Genomic DNA, 23417 nt, shown 5'->3' with positions numbered 1-23417 from the left:
AAGTTTAAATCTGAATGCAAATGGATCATAGGCAGCAGAATGCCTTAACTATATCTAACTACTCAAAAGGGTGGCAATGCAATGACAGCAATATGGGGGAAGGGTGGTTTACAGCCCACTTCAGACAGCAATATTCCATTCCATTATTGTCATACTTTTAGGAATGTGGTCTATTTAGAGAGTAAAAAAATACATTTCTTACAGCAGAGTTAAAAACAGTATGCTGCTTTGGAGGGAAGTCACTGGCTCTTGAGGTTTTTGTGGACTTTGTGGCCAAATGACACTGCCTAACACTGGGCGGGGCCTTTACTCTGTGTATAGCGTATCTACGTAACTTGCCTTCTTGTATACTGGCATTAAGGACCTTCTTCAGGTCAAGCAGCAAAGAATAGTAGATCAAGTTTGCGAGGCACCATGCTGCGTCTTCCAGTGATCTGAATGCATACGCTTAGTGGTGAGCATTGAGGGGAGCATTGCTGTTACTCCCTTTTCTTTTGCTGATTTTATAGAATAAAACAAGTTGGTACATTGCTTGACTGAAGCCCTGAACACATCTCATCAGATAGGTGTTCACTCAAACAACACTTTTTATTTAAAGGCTTCACATAAATTCTGTAGAATTAACACACTGATGCAAGAGTGCCTGGGCCCACCATTATGACATTACCTTCTCTCCATATTACAAGTGAGACCACGGCATTGGGTGCATCATTTTGTGCTCATGAGTTCTCAAATGACCCGCATTTGCCTTCTTCAACATGGCCTCTCCATTGAAGGAAACATAGATGCCACGGCATTGGGTGCATCATTTTGTGTTGATGAGTTCTCAAATGACCCACATTTGCCTTCTTCAACATGGCCTCTCCATTGAAGGAAACATAGATGCCATGGCATTGGGTGCATCATTTTGTGCTGATGTGTTCTCAAATGACCCACATTTGCCTTCTTCAACATGGCCTCTCCATTGAAGGAAACATAGATGCCATGGCATTGGGTGCATCATTTTGTGCTGATGAGTTCTCAAAATAAACCACATTTGCATTCTCTCAAGATGGCATCTCCATGGAAGGAAACGTAAATGCTGGAGGGACTCTCGATGGTTCTGGTCAAGATTCCAACAGGGAGCTTGCTGTCTGATGTCACTACAGTTTGAATTACACTTATAAAATGTGCAGGGTTTTAATTGGAATTTTGCATATATGTTCCATAGCCGTGAAAATTAGCACTGGCAGCCACTGTGCTTTAGGATGGTGGCTCAAATCTTGTAAGCATATCATTAACAAATACTTCTGAAATGATCTGAGAATTTGTAGAGATGTGTAATCTGCACCCAGACCTCACTGACGTTTCACATTGGTCACAGGGTTCGCACCATAAGGCGGTGGGTAAACTGCTGATGGCTCTTGTACAGGAGGGAATCCCAGTTCCTGTCCATAGGTGTTCTGCACAACAAACATGGGCTGAGAATATTAAGGGAAGATTTTTAGCAAAATAAATTTCAAAGTACACTGTCCATCAACCACTGACAACAGAAGAGCTGTGTCAAAACAGCATAACTATTAATTGAACTACATAATAAACCCAGCACAAAACCCAAAAGCTCAGATCACCATATTTTCTATTAATCATAACATGTATTATACATATACATCAACCACCATGCATAAGCATCCCACTTACATCATCAAATACAGATGAGCCGTCAGCAGGCAGCAAAATACAGAAGCCATTGGAGATCACCTATCAACATCCAGCATGCATTACACATCAGCCATCATACTTCATTAAGCATAAGCCATCACAGATATTCTGTTACATTTAATTACAAAGCGCATGTCTGTAGACCTTCATGGCACTGTGAATACTCACAAAACTAAGCACCAGTTTTATCAACAGTTTGCACTAGTGCAAAGTCACAAAAAGTTATGCAAACTGGAGGAAAATGTTCATTTGTTATTTACTTTCTAGTTCAAAAACATTTTTCCATTGGAAACTTGCCTAAAAGTAACACAAAGTAGCACGTTGAGCTACTTTGTGTTATGTCGCATCAAGGGGGTGGCCCACTGTTGGTACATGGGTGTTCTCTCACTAACACCCATTGTTTCTGATGCAATGCCATCTCTACTAACATTCGTAGACAGGGCTTAGCACCTCATTGAGGCAGGTGTTAACTCGGAGAACTATTTTTATTTTTCCAACCTTTTCAAACTTGTCATGTGTGCTGTATTATTCATCACTTATACAATGTTTGAAAAGTCTGAAAGTCTATCATAAAAGTTTCTGGGCTACAATGTGTCAAAGGGAGAGAACAGAAAAGTACCATAACTACTAAGATACAGTGCAGTTTCTCTGCACTGGAGCACTTTTGGCTGCCACGGGCCATGCACTCATCCTTGCACCATAGTGGAAGCGTGTGTGCATGATGCCTAGTATAGATTTTGTACTGGAAGGATACTTTTATGACGCAATCCACTGCAAAGTGTTAGTAAATCTGTCATATTGTTTGGACCATAAGTAATATGCTATTGGACGTTTTCGGCCAGCAATCTGGGCAGTTACCATAAATTGGCTTTTATACAACTTTTTCAGCTTTCAAAAGTGGTCTTTGTGGGATCATGATACAGTGCAGGGCTCTGAAAAGCGGTCTGATGTGCTCAGAGAGCAAAAGGCAACTGATCAATCTGACTGCTGAATTTGTAACTCTGACCTTTGACACAGTTTTAGATTTCTTTTTAATCATATAACTAAACATGCTTATAAGGACTTGTGAGAAATTGGGTTGTTGGTGAGTGGGAGTGAAACCCTACTCACGCAACAGCCACAATCCTTGTCAGGGTGAACCACAAAAAGTTACTAAATTAACCCGTGCATAACCCTGTGGTTCCTTGGCACAAAAGCAGACAGGCTTAACTTCGTGTGCTACTTTACACATTGCCTCTAACAGTAATAAAGTGAAAACACAGCACAAGAAAAATTCTAAACCAATTTAGAAAAATAGAGTGAAATGTAATAAACTATTTGACCACACAAAGACAAAAATCCAATTAGTAGAACCGGAGATGTGCAAATTTAAAGATTTCCGGTACGTATAGCACCTAAAAGCACAAAGAGCCACTCATGACTTTCATGTCATGCGAGACCAGGAGAAAGTCACAAGTTCAGGCTGATGGTAATGGAGTGCAGACCGGATACATGGATCAGGTTAGTCCAGCTGAAAAAGGTATATTCTGAAGTTCAGATCGAGGAGTTCCGTTAAATGGGGGAGGAGGTCACGAGAAGCAGGGAGAGTATTTGTGGTATCTTCTATTTCTATTGTGGTAACCGTGTATGACATACTGGTGCTGTTGCCAGGTGTGACATACTGAGGTTCTGTGGAATGTGGGGACTGAGGTGGTTCTTGGGAAAAGCGGTTGGAGCTGAGCTTGTGGACGGCTGGATAGGATCTTCTGTGAAGAATAAAATCATCTTCAACTTGATTCCTTGGCAGCCTGCTTTATTTACAACACTGGCGTAGTCGGCAGCCTTTCAAGGAGAAGATCCTAACACGTGTTTTTAATCGAGCTGAGGGTGAGACTGAGCACAACTTCCATCTATTGACTTTCTTTGAAGAAAAACGCGAGTCATTTAAGGCAACGTTACAGTGTTTGATTAGAATTAACTAGGGAAGCTTGGCGGTTGAGTTGAGGGCCATCGGTGTGTATTGCTTATCTGCCTGTGCCCGAAAACTTTTACAAATTAAAAGTGGTAGCAGTTTTCGACACACAGTGCTCACTTTAATACCAAAGGAAGGCTGGTCTGTGAGTTGGGAGCCATCGGTGTGTTCTGCTTTTCTGCCTGTGCTGTTTGGGAGTCAAATTGGAGGACAGCTAGGGTCCCAGTTTTTGCTCTTTAGGCGAGGCATTCCTGTGAGCTGCTTTCCCTGCATGCGACAATTGCGTTTTATTCTGAGTTTGGATTTCCATTGGGTTTCTGACATTTGGAAGTGTGTTTCTTCACTGGCTTGAGCTGCACTAACGGGTGTAATGGATTAGTGGTTTGAAAGAAACCAGAGAACCGCTCACCCTGCATGCGGGATTCCAGCTCCTTGGTAACGTCTTCTTCGCGTGGTGTAAGAGTCGGGGAAGCGTGGATCTCATCTTCGATGTCATGCGTCAGTGCGTGACGAGCTACACTGACGTGGTTGCTTAGCTACGTGTGTGGCATTCCATTCCCTTGGCAACGTCTTTTGCGTGAAAAGGAAGATTGAAGGAAGCGAAGAACGTGAAATTGTTGTTACGTGACTGTGCGTGATGAGCTGCACCGACGTGGTTTCTTAGCTACGGGCGTTTGTATTCTGTCCTAGCATCAGGAACAAGGAAGTGCTTTGCAGGATCACTGCAGTTTCGCTACGATCAGAGAAATTTCACATGCGGGATGCGCTTTCTTCAGCGATGCGCACGCAACAGAATGGTCCTCGCAGTAGTACCAAGATCCTGTTGGTCGTCGCTGGCGGATGCCGTACCGCAAAGAATGAGGATCACCAGAGCTTTGCGTTGGTGGTCGGCAAGACCTTGGCACAAATGGGCCTGTTTGCGGTCAGAAAGAGCCTGAAACTTCAGGATTTAGCCTACACTTCAAGGGGAGTTCAACAGATATTCCAACAAGGGTCCAGGACCTAAGGGGTACCTCTTGGGGATTAGGAACTCACTCCAGCAGAGGCCAACAGGGCTCGCGCATGTCCAGTTACAGGTCCAGGCAGCAAGGCAGCTGGGCAAATGCAGGGAGGCCTCCAGAGCTTGTTATGTGCCTGTAGCTCTAACAGGAGGTCAGTCAGCTGCCACTTGGAGTCACTCAGTTTAGGATGAAGGGATCAGCTCCAGTCTGCCTTCTTAGCAAGCAGCCAGGCCTCAAGCAGCAGAGCAGCAGGGTGTCCTTCTTCTTTAGTATCTGCAGGTCAAGGAGGGTACTGAATAGTGGGGCCCGAGGATACCCTTTTAATACCTGGTGCCTTCTTTGAAGGGGGAGAAGTTTCTGGTGTTTCCCTCTACAGAGGTGTCGGGAATATCCTGCCTCCCTGCCTTGGTCAATCAATCAATCTATCAATTTTATTTTGATTTAGACCTTTACAGAGATCAACAAAAATAATTACAGATTCAATTCATTATTATTTTTAATACATATCATATATATAATAATTCTTTAAAATAATTTTTAAAAGGATTAAAAAAAATAAAAATACAAATTGTAGCATACAAACTCATTAGGAGGATATCGTAATAACTCAATTAAGTCTGTAGCAGCACTTATATTATATCGAAAACATAAGGGGTTGACTCACTGTAGTTATTTTACGAAGTAGCTTCTCTTCATACAAGTTTAATTTATGCCATTTGTTTTTCTGTATATATTTTTGCACGATATTCTTCTAAGAGAGAGTAGAAATGTCTCTCTCCAGAGGAAAAGTAGAATCTCTTCAAGGCACTTGTGTTAGCTACCGCCTTGACTTCTATATGCTGGAAATGGGAGGAAGTTTGGAGTATCTGCAAGAATATTCTCCCCAGACAGAATATGGTACTTCAATAGAGCTCCCACCCAATTTCCAATCATGCGAGATATGATTTTTTTCCCGCTACATATTGCTACTTTTGTTTTTGAGATATTCACTTTTAAATAATTTTCTTCTGTATAATTGAGTAATGAATCTATAGTTTGCAGTAGACTGATCTGTGTAAGGCCAAAAATGACCACATCATTGGCGGCGTTACTGTATGAGGCTAATTTGGGAGGAGAATTAGTGATGTTTAAAAATCAGTCTGGTAAATCACTTAAGTATAGGGACAATTAAAGATGTGCTAATAAACATCCCTGCTTCAGACCGTTTGTTGTGGCGATCTTATGAGTCAGACCCTCCCCCCCAATTTGCACTCAAAAACACCATGTTGAAGAATGAAGAGCCTTCGAAGACCTTTTGGTATCTCAATTTTTGTGAGTTTCCTGTTGAAGGCTGTTGAGAAATCTACAAACACACTATAGACTCCCTGAGATTTAAATGTTAGATACTTATCAATGATCATTTGTAAAATTGCTATATTCTCCATTATAGAGTGCTTTCACTGAAAGCTAGCTTGGACCATGGGAATCACACCTCTGGCAAAAGACCAGTCTTTCAAATTGTCCAAGATGCTGGCCACAAAAATCTTCCCTGTTGAGTCCAGAAGTGCGATTTGACGTTAGTTCCTGGGTAAGAGATGGGAGCCTTTTTTTAACAGTGGAATGATGATGTTGCCTTTCCAAGAACTTGGGATAGTGCCAGTTTCGTAACTATAAGTAACAAGCATTGGAAATGCAACTGGTCTTGCATTTGTTTGAGTTAGAGCTATTGGCATTGTAAATACCAATTGAGACCAGCAACCTCTAGCTCAAATTCAGCACTGTCTAAAACTCAGCATAACTCTTATGTGCCCTAGTAAATGTATTGTTTTATAACTGTGAAATCTGTTCATTAACACTGCTGTACATGATGTTTTCTTTATGACATACTTTCATTAAACTTATCTTTTGAAACTTAAAAACACTGCTGTATTGTATTTAGTTGTCTCAGTGACATGCTGCAGTATTTTGTAGTTGATTTTCGAGGTTGCCTACACTCAATTCCACCTTGTTCCTCTTTTTCCACCATCTTGCACTTTCTTGAAGATTTATTTCTATTCCTACCTTTTCCCTTATATGCGCTTGTTCTATCTTTCCCTTGCACCATTCTTCCTTTTCTGCCTTTCTCTTTCTCTCGGTCAAAGTCGGATGATGAAAAATAGGTCCTGTTGATCTGAATTGATGTCCACCACAAGTAGCCACCGGCATAAATAAAACACTGAAGACGAGAGTGCCACAAGGAGAAGCACTGAAAATATTGATGTAGAAGGAAAATGAAAGAAGAAACAGGAAAATACAGCAGGAAAAGAGGAAAAAGAAAGGCACCAAGGCTGGAAGGCTAAGAAAAATGGAGGTGGAAAGAAAGAAAAAAGACCAAGGGAAGACAAGGGTAAAATCGAATTGAAATAAATAGGTTGAGAAAAAGAAATTAGGATAAGTCATAGGACAATGACAGAAAGAGTGAAAATGCACGAAAAAGATCATAAGTGACCGAGCGAATGATTGGGTGAGTGGATACTGAGAATAAAACACGAATGAGGGAGAAGAACTGCGTGAAAAAGGGGGGTACAAGGCTGAGAAAACGAAAACAATAGGGGAACAAAGACAGTAAGGGTGCAAGATATATGTGTATGTAAAGGTGTTTTATGTCAAACGTATTTGGAGACCGTGCGGTACAGAATTGTTTGCCCGTCATGTTTTTTACAGGCCATAATAAAAGGTGGCAATCCACAAATGTGCACAGACTACGACAATCAAATGCCACAGTATTTTTTTCCAAAAAAGCTGGGACATGACATTATAATAAAGAGGAAGAACTACTAGTGGAGGGCAGGACAGAATCACAAGCTTGAAGTTCAAGCAGTCAGTCTGCACAAACAAATCAGTCTTGTTGACCTCTGCCAAGGGGCACAAGGAGCTTTCTGTGGTAGAGAGAAGTCACTTCAAATGTGAAAAGTAGGGCAGCACTGCAGGGGGAGTTCACCACTGAAAGATGTGTGATGGTGAATTTCACTGCATTAGGGACTAGCTGCTTTCGCACCTGTTTTACATATGCACACTTTGCTGGGGAACATTTAGGGGCATATCAGCAACAGACGGAGATAAATATCGCAAAGCGCGCTTAGTGCTTTAATATTTATCGCCGTCTGTCTCTGGGATTTATCGCCCAGTTAGCGCGTTATCAACAGTGCGTATCACCGAAATGATAAAAAATCCTGCAAAAGCGGCGATATGCGGGAATATCGCTGGAAATCCAGCGATATTCCTGCAGCGACAGGGGAAAGCTTGATGATAGGGAGATGTGGATTCAGCCATAGAATCCACTTCCCATGATATGCATAGCTAAGTCTGTTTTTTTGCAGACGTTAGCTTACGGCGGTAATCGCGGTTAGCTCTCCTTTCCCGGACGCTACGCGGGCATTGATAATAGGGAGAACTTGTCTTTGCCACTGTTTCCCTTTACTGTTAGTGAGAAACGCCTACTTTGCATGTCACTAGCGATAAGTATTGCTGACATGCAAAGCGGCAAGAAAACGGGCGCTATTACCAGTGAACTGTCGCTAACAGCTGTTAGCGACAGCTTGCTAATAGGGCGATAATAATATCGTCGCTTTAGCGGCAAAAAGTGCCGCTAAAGCGGCGATATTGCCCTTGATAATATGCCCCTAAGTCTTTCATTCTTCAGATGCCAAAGCATGAACAACAACTGAGTTGTGTTTGAAAAATGTGTAGATCCTTAGTATTATACATCTAGCCTGTGATTGGGTAATGACAACACTTTCGAATGTTTGACAAGACACCATCCTCTTCGCACTATTACTGTCACTGATACTTACAATCATAATATTTTAAATAATGTATTTTTAAGACAATGACATGTTCCAGATTGACTACGCAACATGCTGATAAATGACAACAGCACAGCTGCATAAAGCGATCGGTAAATTGCGAAATACTTGTTTAGGAAAAGGGACAGACACAATTAATACGAAACACGTTTATTTTATTCCTCATTGTATTTCTTTTTAATTATATAGGTGTTTTTTTTCTGCGTTGACACACCCTTAGTTGTTACATTTTACCCTGCATTTGTCATGTGTCGCAGGTACATTTTAATCACGACGAAGCACGATTCCTTCAGGTTTTATGTTTTTACAAGTCACTGGATGACACCCTTGAATTCCATTTTTCATGTGGATTCGCCCTTGTCATACATTTAATAAGCACTTGCGTTGAACAGTGCATTACGTGGTGGATAGTGCTCACTTTTTAAAAACGTTTTGAGCACTCCAGATGATGTCCCTTTTCATGTCTAGGGTTACTGTAGCTACATTGCAACAACATTTAAGGGATGCATACAAACAACGGTTCCTTAAGGCTTTTCTCTCTTGTGTTTAGAGCGGGTAGAAACATGTCTGCCGCCAGAGGGAAGCAAAACTATGTGTACGGCAAGGAGAGGACTTTTTATTGTCCATCCCGAATAAGTAAAGCAGAACAAGCGCTGATGAGCGACGGCTGAAAATAAACATTTTAACAAGCCAGTGTGCTTGGTTGTCAGTGATAGCTTCAACCAGTCTCTGAGCATGTGTGTGGTATCCTGGTTTAGGTGCTATGTATCTTCCCCACTTACCTGTCTTGCTGCTCAGCCAGTGTGGATGAATAGTGAAATGTTGGTGTGTGTGATGTAACGATAGAATGTGGAGGATGCCTGGTGGATGGATGTCAGTTGAGAGATTGGGCTGAGCAGCAAGGGAGCTGCTCCTGGTGGGGCTTTCTATATTCCTATACTTAAGACCTGATTCTTCTGTTCATGTCTCCATGCTCATTTCTTCCTGACTGTTCTCACCTAGTTTTACAACAGTAAATAGTATTGTGGGGATAATTTCAGTCATTTCATTTTGTTGCAGTTTTTAGTTACCAGTTCAACGGCGCTTTCAAGTTAAGAATGTGAAATATGTATAAGCTTCGGCAAAGTAGGTTCTAATTTAATGTAGTGGAAGCCACCTATGTTATTTATACTGTGGTTAGTCCGCCATCTACTGGGCACGTTAATTAATAGCTAAGTTGTATTTCTAACAAGCATTTAATTCCACAGGGAGATAATTCTCTCAGGTTTGCCTTTCAAATGTATTGCATTTAATCCACATTGAAAATGCATATCTTGTTTATGCTAATGTCCACTTTAAATTTAATTGTTTACATTCACACCTTCACATGAATATTTGTAGGTGGAATTGTATTCACTGTTTCTGTTTAGAGTTAAAGGTGTAACATTCATTTTATTGTTTCCACTTGGGCATTTATGCATATTTAATGTGCGTGGATTGGTTAAATGTTTAGATCGTAATAGCTTCATGGCTATGTGACATGCCACCGTTACGGGAATTTGTCCCCTATTCTGTTTTAATGGATATTCTTACAGCGTTTTTGTTTCGCAAATTTTAGTAAGGACAGTGTTATGAATTTAGTATACATTTTAATAGTCGTCTGACTATGTGACCTTTAGTGCATGATATTACATTTATTTAATTTACAGTGCTATGCGTTTGCATATGAGCATGTGACCTTCCCTTCCACCTTTCTTCAATTTAGTGCCCGTGGATTCGTCACCCACATGTTTCCTACATATTATTTATTCCATAGTTCTTTGCATGTGACTTTCCACTTTTACTTAAAGTACCGCACGTGGATTAGTCACCTACATGATTCTTACATGTTTGTTCACAAGTTTCTTCATAGGAATTGTTATTAGGTTAAGTAGGTGTTGGGGTAGCTTTTAGCTATCATTTTCTATAGGTGTTTTTTCACTTTCACATGGTACCTGTGAGTGACTTCACACCTACTTATTTACTATCTATGGATTTATTTTAATGTGAGTAACCCCTTGTGCTTTTAAATTTCTATTTTCTCTGTTACCATCACCATGCTGGTCTGGCCAACTAGTATGTCATGTAGGTGACATAGAAATCAAGTTCTTGTTATTGTTTAAAAACAATTTGGTGCAAGATTTATGTATTGACAGTTTGACAATTACATTCCTTTATTTGATCCATAAAGGGGGAAGAGGTGGTCATGTGTTGTGACATTCTTTGTTTATTTGTAGTGGATTCATTTATGGTTTTACTGTAAGTTTCAGTTTTTACAATGACCATGCTCTATGCTTGTATTATTCATTTGTTTGCGTTCCTTTAAGGGGGAAGGTGTGTGGTATCTTGGTTTAGGTGCTATGTATCTTCCCCGCTTACCTGTCTTGCTGCTTAGCCAGTGTGGATGAATAGTGGGATGTTGGTATGTGTGATGTAACGATAGAATGTGGAGGATGCCTGGTGGATGGATGTCAGTTGGGAGATTGGGCTGAGCAGCAAGGGAGCTGCTCCTGGTGGGGCTTTCTATATTACTATACTTAAGACCTGATTCTTCTGTGATCCTGTGCTAAAGATCCAATAAACCTACTTTAATCATCATACTTCGGCTACCTCTATGCTTATTACAATGTGAAATAAGTTCACCTGAAGCCCTTTGCTATGAGTCTTTCATGCAGACTAGTGGGACAAACCCTAGCTAAACCCCTTTCAGTAACTGTCTTGAACATGCCACCATCAGACCAACGTCATGCACCTAACGAGTGTGCTCTATTTAGCAACGTGGGGCGGTCTTTAATATGCCTCATAGATGACGGCAGATGCAGGACTCATGAATACACATCACTGCGCCTCGCACGGAGAGAAACATTGATCACATCCAGGGCAGGCTGTAACTCACCGGCTGCTGGATTATCTACACGGCGGCGACGGGCTTTGAGCCCCCAACTGGTGATGACAGAAAATGCTCTCCCCCCACCACGCAAACAGCATGATTCCTTTCCAAATGTTTCTTTCGTCAGCGGATAAAAATATACATTACATTTAATTCAAGGTATCCAAAAAAGCAGGAAGCAGGAACTGTGCCACAAACATCACATGCGTAGCCATAGGTGTTGCTATGCCTGCAGCTTGTAAACAGGACTGGAGAGGGACGCATTCTCTTATTATCACAAAGGCTACACAAAAACAAGCATTTGCAATGCAATAAGACTCGCATTTAAGCGAGACCTATTGCATTGCAAACAGGAGCAAGGGGGGTGCGAGAAGGCAAGGACAATGGAGTGCGGGCGGGGGAGCGGAGAAAATAGTGCTTCGTAGGGTACAGTGTAACACTCGAGGTAAAGGGCTTGTAGCTATGGAAGGATACAAATGACAACATGACACAATAAGGCAGGACTTACATACCTCATTATCAATCAGAAGACAGAATTTACGAAGGACAAACACAGAGTGAGGGCAGCTTGTCTCCCTATACTGGACTATTGCATGCCTCGCTGAGCGAGCAGCGCATGCGCTCCAAAGCTAGGCTCCACCTAAAAAGGGGGGCTAGGAACTTGCTCCAGTCTTCTGGATTCATCTGCAGGACTTTCACAGGGATCTTATCTGGTCCAATTTCTGCTGAAGCTCTGGCCTTCATTATGTATTTGGCAATTTGTTGTTCAGTTGGAGCTATTGTCTGCTGGTGATTTTCAATCAGGAGCACCTGCCCTAGTCCCAGTTTGTCTCGGGCACAATAGGTTAGTGTGAAGTTGTTTGGGGTGTGCTGAGGCAGCCCCATTGAACTGCAAGTGTGGCAGGTGCCAGTTCTGCCCCTACATCCTGGCAGAGATGGCCCATCCTGCCAACACTCAGACTCCCTATTGTGTGGCTGTCTAGGAAGAATACACAAAGGCCAACTGTGTTCTACTCCTAGTCATGTGACCGAGGAACAGGCTGCAGGCATCAAATAGTTTGGACAAAAAAGAAAGTGGCATTTTCAGAATTGTGACTTAAGATGTCTGACTTTAGCATTAAGGAGAGTTTTAAATTATAATTCCTCAGACACTAAACACGACTTTCCAACCTGCTTCCAATCTAGTTATCACTTATTAGGTGCAATAAGGTCATACAATGTTATCCTATAGTAGAGTTTGGTCATGCAGTAGTGAAGAATGAATTTATGAGTTTTTCAATACCTGGACATATACAACTTTAAAGTACATGCCCAGCTTGGTAAATACACTATCCTATGGGCTGTTTAGGGTCTGCCTTAGGGGTGCCATATATGTATTAAACAGGAAAGGTTCGGCCTGGCAAAAGGTCTGTTTTCCTAGGTCAAAATGGCAGTTTAAAACTGCACACATACGCTGCAATGTAACTATATTGCTTTTAATACTTTCACAGCGCCTAATTTGTAATCGAATAATTGCTGGCATCCAATGTTTTCTTCTGAAACCTGGCGTTAGTGCTGCCGAATGTCATGAATGTCAAATATCAAGGATACCCAGTCCAAATCCACCACATGCCCCTCTCATCCACCACCATAGACTACCTTGATTCTTTATTTAATTCTTGCTGGTTATTTTTCATCCCATACTTTCTCTCCTTCTGTTTACTCATCTTTCTCTTTCTCCTTTTTTCTTACTTTTCACCCTTTATACTCATTTATTTCTGGTTGACAGTCTGATGATGCAAGTTCCTAAAATTAGTGGCATTGGGCCACACCAGCAACCACCAGCTAAAATGAAGCACTGACTTTCAAATTAAGCTACTTAAAACATTGATGAATAAGTAAAGTAAAATCAGGGTATGTCACGCCTTTGGGACCTGACAGAGACTTTTTGAATGCAAAAATCTGCTGTTTTAAAATAGCACAAACTAGATAAAGGTATTGGAAGGCTTTAGACGAGTACCAGTTACATTACACAAGGTTACATACATTTTTTTAAGCACAGGAAGATTAAGTGATTTATCCAGGACCACAGGATGTTGAGCCAATGCCGAGACTTGCTCCCCAGTTCAAAGGTCGGCAGCTCTGATCATAAATCTCTTGCTTTAAGAACTATGCTAGAATGGAATATTGGAAAATAAAAAGGTGCAAAAAAGCTGTTTACAATCTGTAGGGTCACAAAGAATGATCATGCATTCTTGTACAGAAAGACAACAAAACCTGAAGAAAACACATTTCTTTATATAATGCAGTATTGTGCTACACAGGTTGTTGGTAAGAGTGTGAAACAACCTGCATACAATTGATGAGGGTGAATAAAGTAAAAAACACAATATATATTAAAGAAACAGAACAGACAAGCCCGTCCTCCAGCCTGCCTCAGAGCTTACGCATTTGTTTTTCATAAAGCATCAGGATGAAAGGCAGATGTAAACTCCTTCCTTTCCATGGGGCCCAAGTTGCGGACGTCAGAGAGAGGTAAACCGTGGAACAGCCACGGTGAGTTACCGGCCCCTGTCCTGTCGTCCCCCTTACATCCACCTTCCCTAACTTTTTTGCCAGCAAGAAATGAATCTAGGGGTATCGGGAAAGATAGTCCGCATTTCTTTGGTCTTTTCCTTTTCTGTGGAGAGTGGTGAATTGAAAGGGTTGTAGAGCAAGAAACCATCTCATGATACTGTCATTGTGTCCCTTGTTCTTTGAGAGCCACTCCAATGGAGCATGATCGGTAAACAGGACAAATTCCAGACCAAGGGATTCAATGGCCCACTTTATGGCTAATGCTTCCTTCTCAAATACTGCATGTCGTTTTTCATGAGGGAAAAGTTTGTGGCTGATAAACAAGATGGGTCTTCCCTGTCCATAGGGATCTATCTGTGATAGGATGGCACCTAACCCATGTTCTGTGGCCTCTGTCTGTAAAAAATAGGGTTTGGTGTAATCGGGACTGAGGAGGACGGGTTTCGAGGTTAGGGCCTCTTTCAACTGACGGAAGGCTTGAAGAGACAATAGGGAGGGTTATTTCAGCTTTTTAGTTTTTGCTTCCTTTTTAGGGAGGTCGGTCAGGGGGTTGCTATCTTGGAGAAGTTGGGTATAAACCAACTTTAGTAGCCTAAGACGCCCAAAAACGCTCTCTGGTCTTTTTTTCTGGGGGAAGGGTATGTTGGTTATGGCCGCTACCTTTTCTTTCTGTGGTTTTATGAGACCCTCCCCCAAAAGTCATCCAAGGTATTTCACTAACTTAGCTGCTAGTTTACTCTTAGAGGGGTTTATGGTCAGACCGCTTTGTCTTAGGGTTTGGATAACTTTCTTCAAATGGTATATATGTGTTGCTCCCAGGAAGTACTGTGAATAACTATATCGTCTATATAAGCTGCTGCAAATGCAGCACAGGGCCTGAGGACGGTGTTCATTAGCCTTTGGAAAGTGGCTGGAGCCCCATGTAGTCTCCCGGAGTAGAGAAGGCAGTCTTTTCCCTGTCTTGTTGTTTCAAATGTACTTGCCAGTAGCCCTTACACAGGTCTAGGGTGCTTATATTGCGGGCTTTTCAAAGCCTCTCAATCATCTCATCGACCCGTGGTAACGGGTAGGAGTCAAACTGGAAGATCTTGTTAACTTCCCTGAAGTCTATGCCGAACCCGATAGACCCACCAGGTTTTGGTACCAGAACAATAGGGGAATTCCATTCACTGTTCTATTATACCCATTCGGAGCATCTGTTGCACTTCGTTCTTGATTGCTTACCTATGGGATGCAGGGATGCAATATTGATGTAACTTTATCTTTTTCCCTGGTGGTGTAGAGATCGCATGTTCCACTAGGGAAGTTTTACCTGGGGTGAGGGAGAACACCTCCTGAATGGGTTGTAAATGTGTACTCAACTCTTGTTTTTGTGTTTCAGGCAATTCAGGATCTATGCTCTGGTGGTATAACAGGTCTGGACATTCTGTCAGTCTTAAGAAAGTGGGTATAGCCCCTTCCCACATTTTTAACAGATTGATATGAAATATCTGCATGTTGGTCCTTTTTTCGGGGTCCATCTCAAGATGCTATGTCACAGGGGTTACTTTTTCTATTACCCTGAACGGGTCCTGCCACTCGCCTAACATCTTGTGATCAGATGTGGGCATCATTAATATTGTGAAATCACCTATTTCAAGGGTACGTTCTTTTGTCATACTGTATCTTGTTAGAGCCTGTGCCTGTTCTAGGTGGCTTCTTACGATATTCTGTATTTGTTGTAAGTGTTTTTTTAAGCTAAGAACAAATTCAGGAAGGGGTTTAGCTCTGTCTTGCTCCTCCTCCTATTCTTCCTTTATGATTTCCAGTAGGGTACGGGGTTGCCTGCCAGGCAACAACTCTAAGGCTGCTTTTTGTTGTTTACAGCGGATGGAGAAAAGGGCTAGGGGTAGCATGTCTTGCCGTTTGAGAGTTTCCAGATCAAGTAGTTTTTTTTAGGGTGGTCTTATGGGTGGCATTGTATCGCTCTTCCAATCAGTCAGTTTGAGGATGATAGGCCGCCGTTCGGATTCGTTTGATGTTTAACTGTTGGCATACCTGTTTCATCAGCCTGGAAATGAAGGAAGTACCTTGGTCTGTTATAATTTCTCGAAGAAACCCCACCCGGGAAAATATGGTTATCATGGCTTTGGCAATTTGAAGAGCGTTGGGTTGCCGTAATGCCACTGCCTCTGTAAATTGAGTGACATAGTCCTCAAGGACGAGTACATACTGACACCCGCTGCGGGAGGGAAGAAGGGGTCCCATCATGTCCATCCCTACTCTTGTGAATGGTTCCTGGATGACGGGCAAGGGTTGCAAGGGTACCTTTAGGGGAAGGGACCTACTATTTTTCTAACATATGGAACACTCTTTACATTATCTACTGCCCTGTTGATATATTCCGGGGTAGTAGAACTTTTCGAGAGTCGCTTTTTTAGTTTTCTCACTCCCAAAGTGACCTCTCAGCAAGTGACTAAGGGCGAGGAATAGTATTTTCTCCCTATACTTTTGGGGCACTAATAACTGTGGGACTTGGGTCTTCTCCCCTTTCTGTATATCCACTCTTCTTGATAAAGAACTGGGGACCTACTTGTTCTGGGTCCTAAGCATCTGTGGCTCTGTTCCAGGCCTCCCTTAGGGTGGGTCATCTCTTTGGGCTGCTTGAAATCCCCGATCATACTGCCACATGGCATCGTCCTTGGGTTGCGTTAAAGCCACTTGCATCCAGTCGCTTTTTTCTTTCCTCATTTGGTTCTTGCTCTTCCTGGACTTTCCATGGGGAAAGCCGGGATTCTGCTCTGGTGCAAAGAGAGCCGTTTTTCTCCATTCTTCTCCATCATCCCGGGTTTCCTGTAGTACCATCTTCATCTAAGGATAATCAGTCCCCAGGACAAATGGCTCAGGTAACTTAGGGATAAGTCCTACTTGCAGAGGAACTGGCCTTAAGGAGGGTTCATGTTGTACCTGTACTTCTGCTGTGGGATATTGTCTTTTATCAGTATGAACGCATTGAATGTTTACGAACCTGGTAGGTTATGGGACCCCTCCTGGGATGGCCTGTGGTCGCATCACACTATGAAAACAGCCGGTGTCAATCAAGGCTGGTCTATTCTCGCCATTTACCACCACCGTTCTGTGATAAGGAGGAACCCGTCCTGTGGGGGTACAGTAGAAGGAACGAGGAAGCCCTACCTTCATTGGTTCTTCCTTCTGAGGACATACACGGGCTATGAGACCAAATGCCCCGCCCGCAATTGTAACATTAGGGTCCGGGAAGGGGTGGAGTTTGGATAGGTACCGGTAAGGGTCCAGGGATTAATGTGACTGTGTCTGGTTTTCTCGGGGTTAGCTGTCTTAGGACTTTTGCTGTGGTTCCCCCTGGTTGCTTCCAATGGGTTTCTTCCCTCCCGTTTTGCAGTTCCAAGTCGGATACGGTAGGTCTCTTCGTCCACCCCCAGTCTTTCTAGAACATTTTTCTTTACTTCTTCGTAGGGGGTGATCCTGAGTGGGTTGGCTGCCTGATAAGTGGCCTGTAGATCCCCGGAAAGGAGCTGCCCCAAATACTGTCCCCATTTGTCCAGAGGCCACCCTGCTGCTCTGGCCATCCTCTCAAAGTTTGAGAAGAAAAAAATCGGGGTCATCCCCACTGACATACTTCTGTGGGACTACTGAAGGGAGGGTGGTATGGCTCCATTGCTGACTAAGGGTGTCCATCAGTTTACCAATCACTGTCTCTTGTGTTTTGCTCTGTTCTGTCAAAGTCTCATGGAGCTTCTCTCTGTCCTCTTCAGCGACTGCCAGGAACTTATCCATAATGTGCCCCAATTTCTCCTGGTTGTCCGCCATTTTCTGCACTGTAGCCTCCATTTCCTTGGATCCCACTTCTAACACCACATGTGGGAGGGTCAGGTAGGAACAGAATATAGGAGGTGTGATGTGTGGCTTAATCTTGGCGTTGTTTTATTGTTATGATACAGAGCAATACTTCAGAACAGAAATGGTAGGGGTATTCCTTGAGGTTCTAAACAGTCATTCTCTCCTTCTCTTTCCTCTTCAGGTATCGTCTGTCAGGCAGTCAGGATGACGTCCCCCAGAGTCTCCAAAAAATGGAAAGCAGTGGTAAGTATGTTGGCCCCCTGCTTGGGTTTCTAAGGAAGATACCGTCACCACACCAAAAGTGTTTTTCCCTCCCTCTTTGCCTGGTTCTACCTATCCCTTAGTCCCAAGGAATAGGCCGTGTACCCCAAGAAGAAAAGGAATAAAGTATAGATCCACTTGCGTGGGTTTAGAGGGTGATTTTAGTCTCCCAAAGCAAGTTCCAGCCTCCCTCTCAGAAGGTTAGGGTTAATCGAGGCGTAAGGGAACGGATTCAAGCAGTGCACACTCTCCGTCCGGTGTCCCTTCGTGACCCCTCTCCTCCTCCCCTATTGTGGTTATTCTGTGCCTGACCCTTCAATTTCCTTCCCCCTGGCTGAGTCACCTGCAGCAACTCTCTTGAGTTGCGGCGGCTTGAAGGCAATTCCTGGGGGAGTCCATCAGTCTTCGCACCAGTCGTCAAGGTGGTTGTCTTCACAGGTGTCCTTGTCCTCCCTCCTCGCGTCAGCTGGGTTCTCTTCTTCCGTCTTCTTGGCATCTCTGTTCTCTGCCACAGCTGGGCCCCTCCAACACTCAGCGTCTTCTGGGTTTCCTCTCTCGGCTTCCTCATATTCCCTCTTCTTACATCCTGATGGTCCTTCCTCTTCCATCCTCATCGCTTCCATCCATTCGTCGACCTGCCGTGGAGAACGCCCCTCTTCCTGTGTGGAGGAGGCGTTGGTTAAGGTTAACTCCTTCCTTTTCATGGGGCCCAAGTTGTGGACCTCGCAGAGTGGTGGACCGTGGAACAGGCACGGTGAGTTACCAGCCCCTGTCCTGTCATCCCCCTTACAGCCTAATAATCTTCCAATCATCACTTGTGGACACCCCTGAGCTGGAGCAAAAAAGTCCCCAATTTTAAAAATGGAAGTCTCTTAGACCCTGCGAATTACAGGCCATTTAGCCTAATTGACACCTCCCAATTTATTTTTAGTACAGTTATTTCCCTTCGGCTCCAACACTGGCTAGATGACCAACAGGTTTTATGCCCCTTTCAGGCTGGTTTTCACATGAATACATTAACCATAGACCAAATCTCTTGGCTTCTGGTTAATTTTCTGGAAGATGGTAACAATTTATAAAGGAAGACTCTACTCTGTATTTGGGGACCTCAGAATGGCTTTTGATCTGGTGCTGACAGCCACTTTATGGAGGAACTCAGTCAAGATGGGAGTACTAGACCACATATGTAGAATCTTAGAGAGACTCAATGAGTCTAATTTTGCTGAGGTCCGGAGTAGCAAACTACGCAAACTTGAAGAACGTTTTTCTGTAAATACGGGTGTGCGTCAGGGGTTTGTGCTTGCCCCCACCCTATTTCCACTGTTTATACATGGTCAGGTTATTTAGCTAAATGAATGGGACAACGAGGCTACTAAATTTGCACAGAAGAAGGTTCTGGCCCTCACATTTGCAGACAACACTCTTCTTTTGGCCATGTCACCGATGGGGATCCAGAAATTACTGAAACAGTTCAGCAGGCTCTGTCTAGCTATGGAGCTAGAAGTTAATGTGTCAAAGGCCAAGTTTATGGTCTTTAACCAATGCCACTTGATCTAATCCAACTATAAATGGGGTCTCTATAGAACAGGTCCAATTGTTTGAATATCTGGATGTCACCCTTAGTGGAATGATGGAATAGGCACACCATATTAGTAAACGAAGGATCAAATTAGAACAACAAATAGGAGGGTTGCTAAAGATTCATCGGGGACTCCATTATAAACCATTCTCTCCAGTTGAGCAGCTCTGCACTAGTCAGGCTCTGGGGGTGGCCCTATATGGAGCGGAGCAATAGAACACAAAAATCTCAAAACCCTAGAGCTTGAGGAAAATAGATTCTTGAGGGAGGTGTTGAACCTTCCAGCTAGTACCTCTTTGATCCCGCCAAAAATTGGAAACCGGCATTCGATGAATTGTGGAAAAAGCAGCAGTCAGACCCTTGACATTCTGGATGAAAGTCTAGGCTACTCCAGAATTATTATACTATCGCAAGGGTCTTGAGAATATTCTTAGATAACCTGCCGCAGTTGAAATACCATGGCTAAACTTTATTAGGGTTTCTTTAAATTAATTGGGTTTATCTAAATTGTGGTATCATTTGGGGGGATCTCTGACATATTATCGACAGACACATTATCGAACTACACAAATATCGCATCAAATATATCGACATCAAAAATATCGACATTGTATACTTATTTAAAAAACGACACTAATATCGACACTACAATATCGTAATACAATTATATCGATCACACAAAAATCGCACACATAAATATCGCAATACTAAATATCGACATGAGTAAATAAATATGACACCTGTCACAAATATCGATAACCAAAATATAGACATCAATAATATCGTTTTTTTTAAATATATCGACAATTCTAATACTAATAAAACCAATACTTTAAACAACATAAAGACAATATTTTCCCAAAACATACATTTTCAAATGAGATTCTACTTAAACATAAACATAACATTTATAGCGATCTCAATATTTAACAACATAATAAAAAAACACTGAAATAATTATCACATTGGCATTTCGAACATATTTAAAAAAAATTACTACACATTATAAACAATCTTTTTATATATAATGATTTAAAACTCTCCTCCTTTAAAACTAAATATACTCTTACTTAGCATTTTCCATAAAAGGAAACCAATTAACTAAAAAAAATTCAAACCATCCAATAGAAAGGCCACATACAGAAAACAACCAATAACATTCAAGAAACAATTTAAAACCACTATATAAACCAATTAAAACAAGTCTTCTACTGTGCCTTAAACCAAAGCATTGAACGAAGAAGAAACTCTGCTAAACAGAAGAAACCTACATCCTACTACTATTCTAAAAACGTAAGTAAATATTATTTTCTAACTAAACTGCCAAATTAAACTAAAACACTAATTTATCTTTACTCAAATAAATAACTAACTTATATATTCCATCTCTTTATGTTTCCACTACAGATATTACTCCAAACAGCTAAAGAAAATATTGAAGATTGCCAGAAAAGACTCACTAAAAAGTAAGTATACTATCAAAATACTTTATAAAATATTAATTAAATCCTACTCAAACCCCAAAACATCCTAAACCCCTAAACAAATCCATGTTCTCTTTTTTAAGTTTTAAAAAACCTGTATAAATTAACACCTATAGTCTATACCACTGGGCATGAGGGAAGGCTCTGTTTGCTTAGGGAGAGGTTGGGCTACTGCATCTTATTTATTAGGGAGGAGGGGTACATAGTAAGAGGGGTAGGGGACGGGGGTACATTGACATGTGGTGGGGGAGGGGGGGGGGGTAGAGAACTGGGTGGGAAGGTTGTTCCTTCTCCTGAATAATTGGTCTTGATGATAAATGTGTGGTACTTCCGGGACAGGTGAAGGCGGGGGAATGTTTTTTGAGTTGTTGATTTGTAAAACAATAAAATACGTTTCAACAAAAAAAATATAGTCTATACCAAACAGCAATACCACCCCACTTAAAAAACTAAACCAACCAAAACAATATATGTTCTTTAACTTTCAGAGACTACATCAACTAAACAGCATTTTGTCTACAAACAACATCTTCATTCAAATACAACCAAAAACACTTGGTAAGTATATATAAAAAAAATGCTTTTTTGCTATTTTCATTTCAATATATAAAGTACTATTACATATATTTTCATATACATTTTTTCCAGATTTCTAACACATCACGATGACAGAAGAAGCTCAATTTATAACTTCGCAGAAAGGAAAATTCCTATTGTGTTACATGGGTTACACATACACCCAAGAAAAGCAGACGGACCGAAAAGTGAACTGGAAGTGTTCTAAATATTATTCTAACAAATGCTACGGACGAGCAACAACAAGAGAAACAACTGTACTATATACAAGAGAGCATAACCATCTACCCAATCTCTCTGAAATAGAAGTCAGATCAACCCTTGAAAATATCAAAGAATTAAGCACTGGTTCACAAACTGCTACAAGTGTAATCCTAAAAGAACTATTACCTAGAGTGCCCAAAGAAGCAAGAGGCCAATTACCATCAATTGCTTCTATAAAAAGAACTATTGCTAGGACCAAAAAAGCAACCACGACAACTATACCATCCCCTAAAACTTTTCAAGAGATCATCATTCCACCAGAATTAACTATCACCCATAATAATGAACCTTTTATTTTTTTTGATAACAAAAGCACAGAAAAAAGAATCATAATGTTTGCTACTGCAAACAATATAACTAAACTGCAACAATGCCAAACATGGATGATGGATGGCACCTTTACAATATGCCCAAAACCATTCTACCAGCTTTACACAATACACGGTCAATATCACAACACTTCCATACCTTTAATTTATGCACTATTACCTAACAAACAAAACACAACATATAATGAAATGCTAGGAAAACTAAAACAAGAATCGAATGATTTTTACCCTCAAAGAATTATCATAGACTTTGAGCAAGCCATGATAAATTGCATTCTAAAACTGTACCCCCATACAGCTATCCAAGGATGTTACTTCCATCTAAACCAATGTATATGGAGACATTTACAAAAATCTTCACTAAGTGTAGAATATGCCACTAACATAAGTTTTGCACATCAAATAAAACTTCTAACAGCCCTAGCTTATGTACCAACCACAGATGTTGCAGAACACTACAATCTTTTATTAGAAAGTCCATTCTACAAACAAAATGAAGTAAAGTTATCTCCCCTCTTAGATTATTTTGAGGATACCTGGGTGGGGAGACTACACAGATCAGGCCATAGACGTCAGCCCAAGTTCCAAATACCTTGGTGGAATGTATATGTAAGTACACTCAACCAACAAGCCAAAACTAACAACGCCGTCGAGGGCTGGCATAACGCATTCCTAACTTCTACTGGGAGAACAACTCCCACACTACAAAAACTACTAATTGCCATACAAAAGGAACAAAGTTTCCAAGAATTAAGAATGCAACAATCTGTCCTACAATTAAAACCAAAACAATCTAGACAAACTACTCAAATGTATAATTACCTACAACAACAGGTACAGCTATACCCATCCACAAGAGGACTTGAGTACTTAAATATAATAGCTCAAACTCTCTTCTAAACCCTTTCCTAAATATTAACCCACAATTCTACTAAAACAACTATCACAACATAAATAAACCACTTTATTATATCACATATTTAATTATGTGGTCTAAAATATATAAATCAATTATATCGACATATATTTAGACAACATAATTAAACAAACCAAGTACACAACAACAATATTAAATATATAAGGTTTGGCCACCAACAATTAAAATATTTAAATGAATTTACCTGT

The 23417-nt window shown here is 41.4% G+C and overlaps 1 protein-coding gene across 3 annotated transcripts in view; it reads right to left on the bottom strand.

The window, feature by feature from the left end:
• Positions 1–569: 569 nt before the first annotated feature.
• Positions 570–23417, bottom strand: part of LOC146839625 (membrane-spanning 4-domains subfamily A member 4A-like) — a 174183-nt gene continuing 151335 nt past the window's right edge. For 2 of the 3 annotated variants that reach the window (XM_085651709.1, XM_085651708.1), the window contains exon 7: positions 570–1460. In XM_085651709.1, the coding sequence (XP_085507835.1) occupies positions 1338–1460 (123 nt within the window). In that variant the 3' untranslated portion in view covers positions 570–1337. Of the gene's footprint in view, positions 1461–13420; positions 13539–23417 lie in introns of those variants that run through there. The other variant, XM_085651710.1, reaches the window with a different exon arrangement.

This window comes from Triturus cristatus, chromosome 4_1 (assembly GCF_964204655.1).
Source record: "Triturus cristatus chromosome 4_1, aTriCri1.1, whole genome shotgun sequence".
In the NCBI taxonomy this organism is placed as follows: domain Eukaryota; kingdom Metazoa; phylum Chordata; class Amphibia; order Caudata; family Salamandridae; genus Triturus; species Triturus cristatus.
The sequence above is the reverse complement of the archived record's forward strand: the minus strand, read 5'-3'. Positions and strand labels throughout refer to the sequence as shown.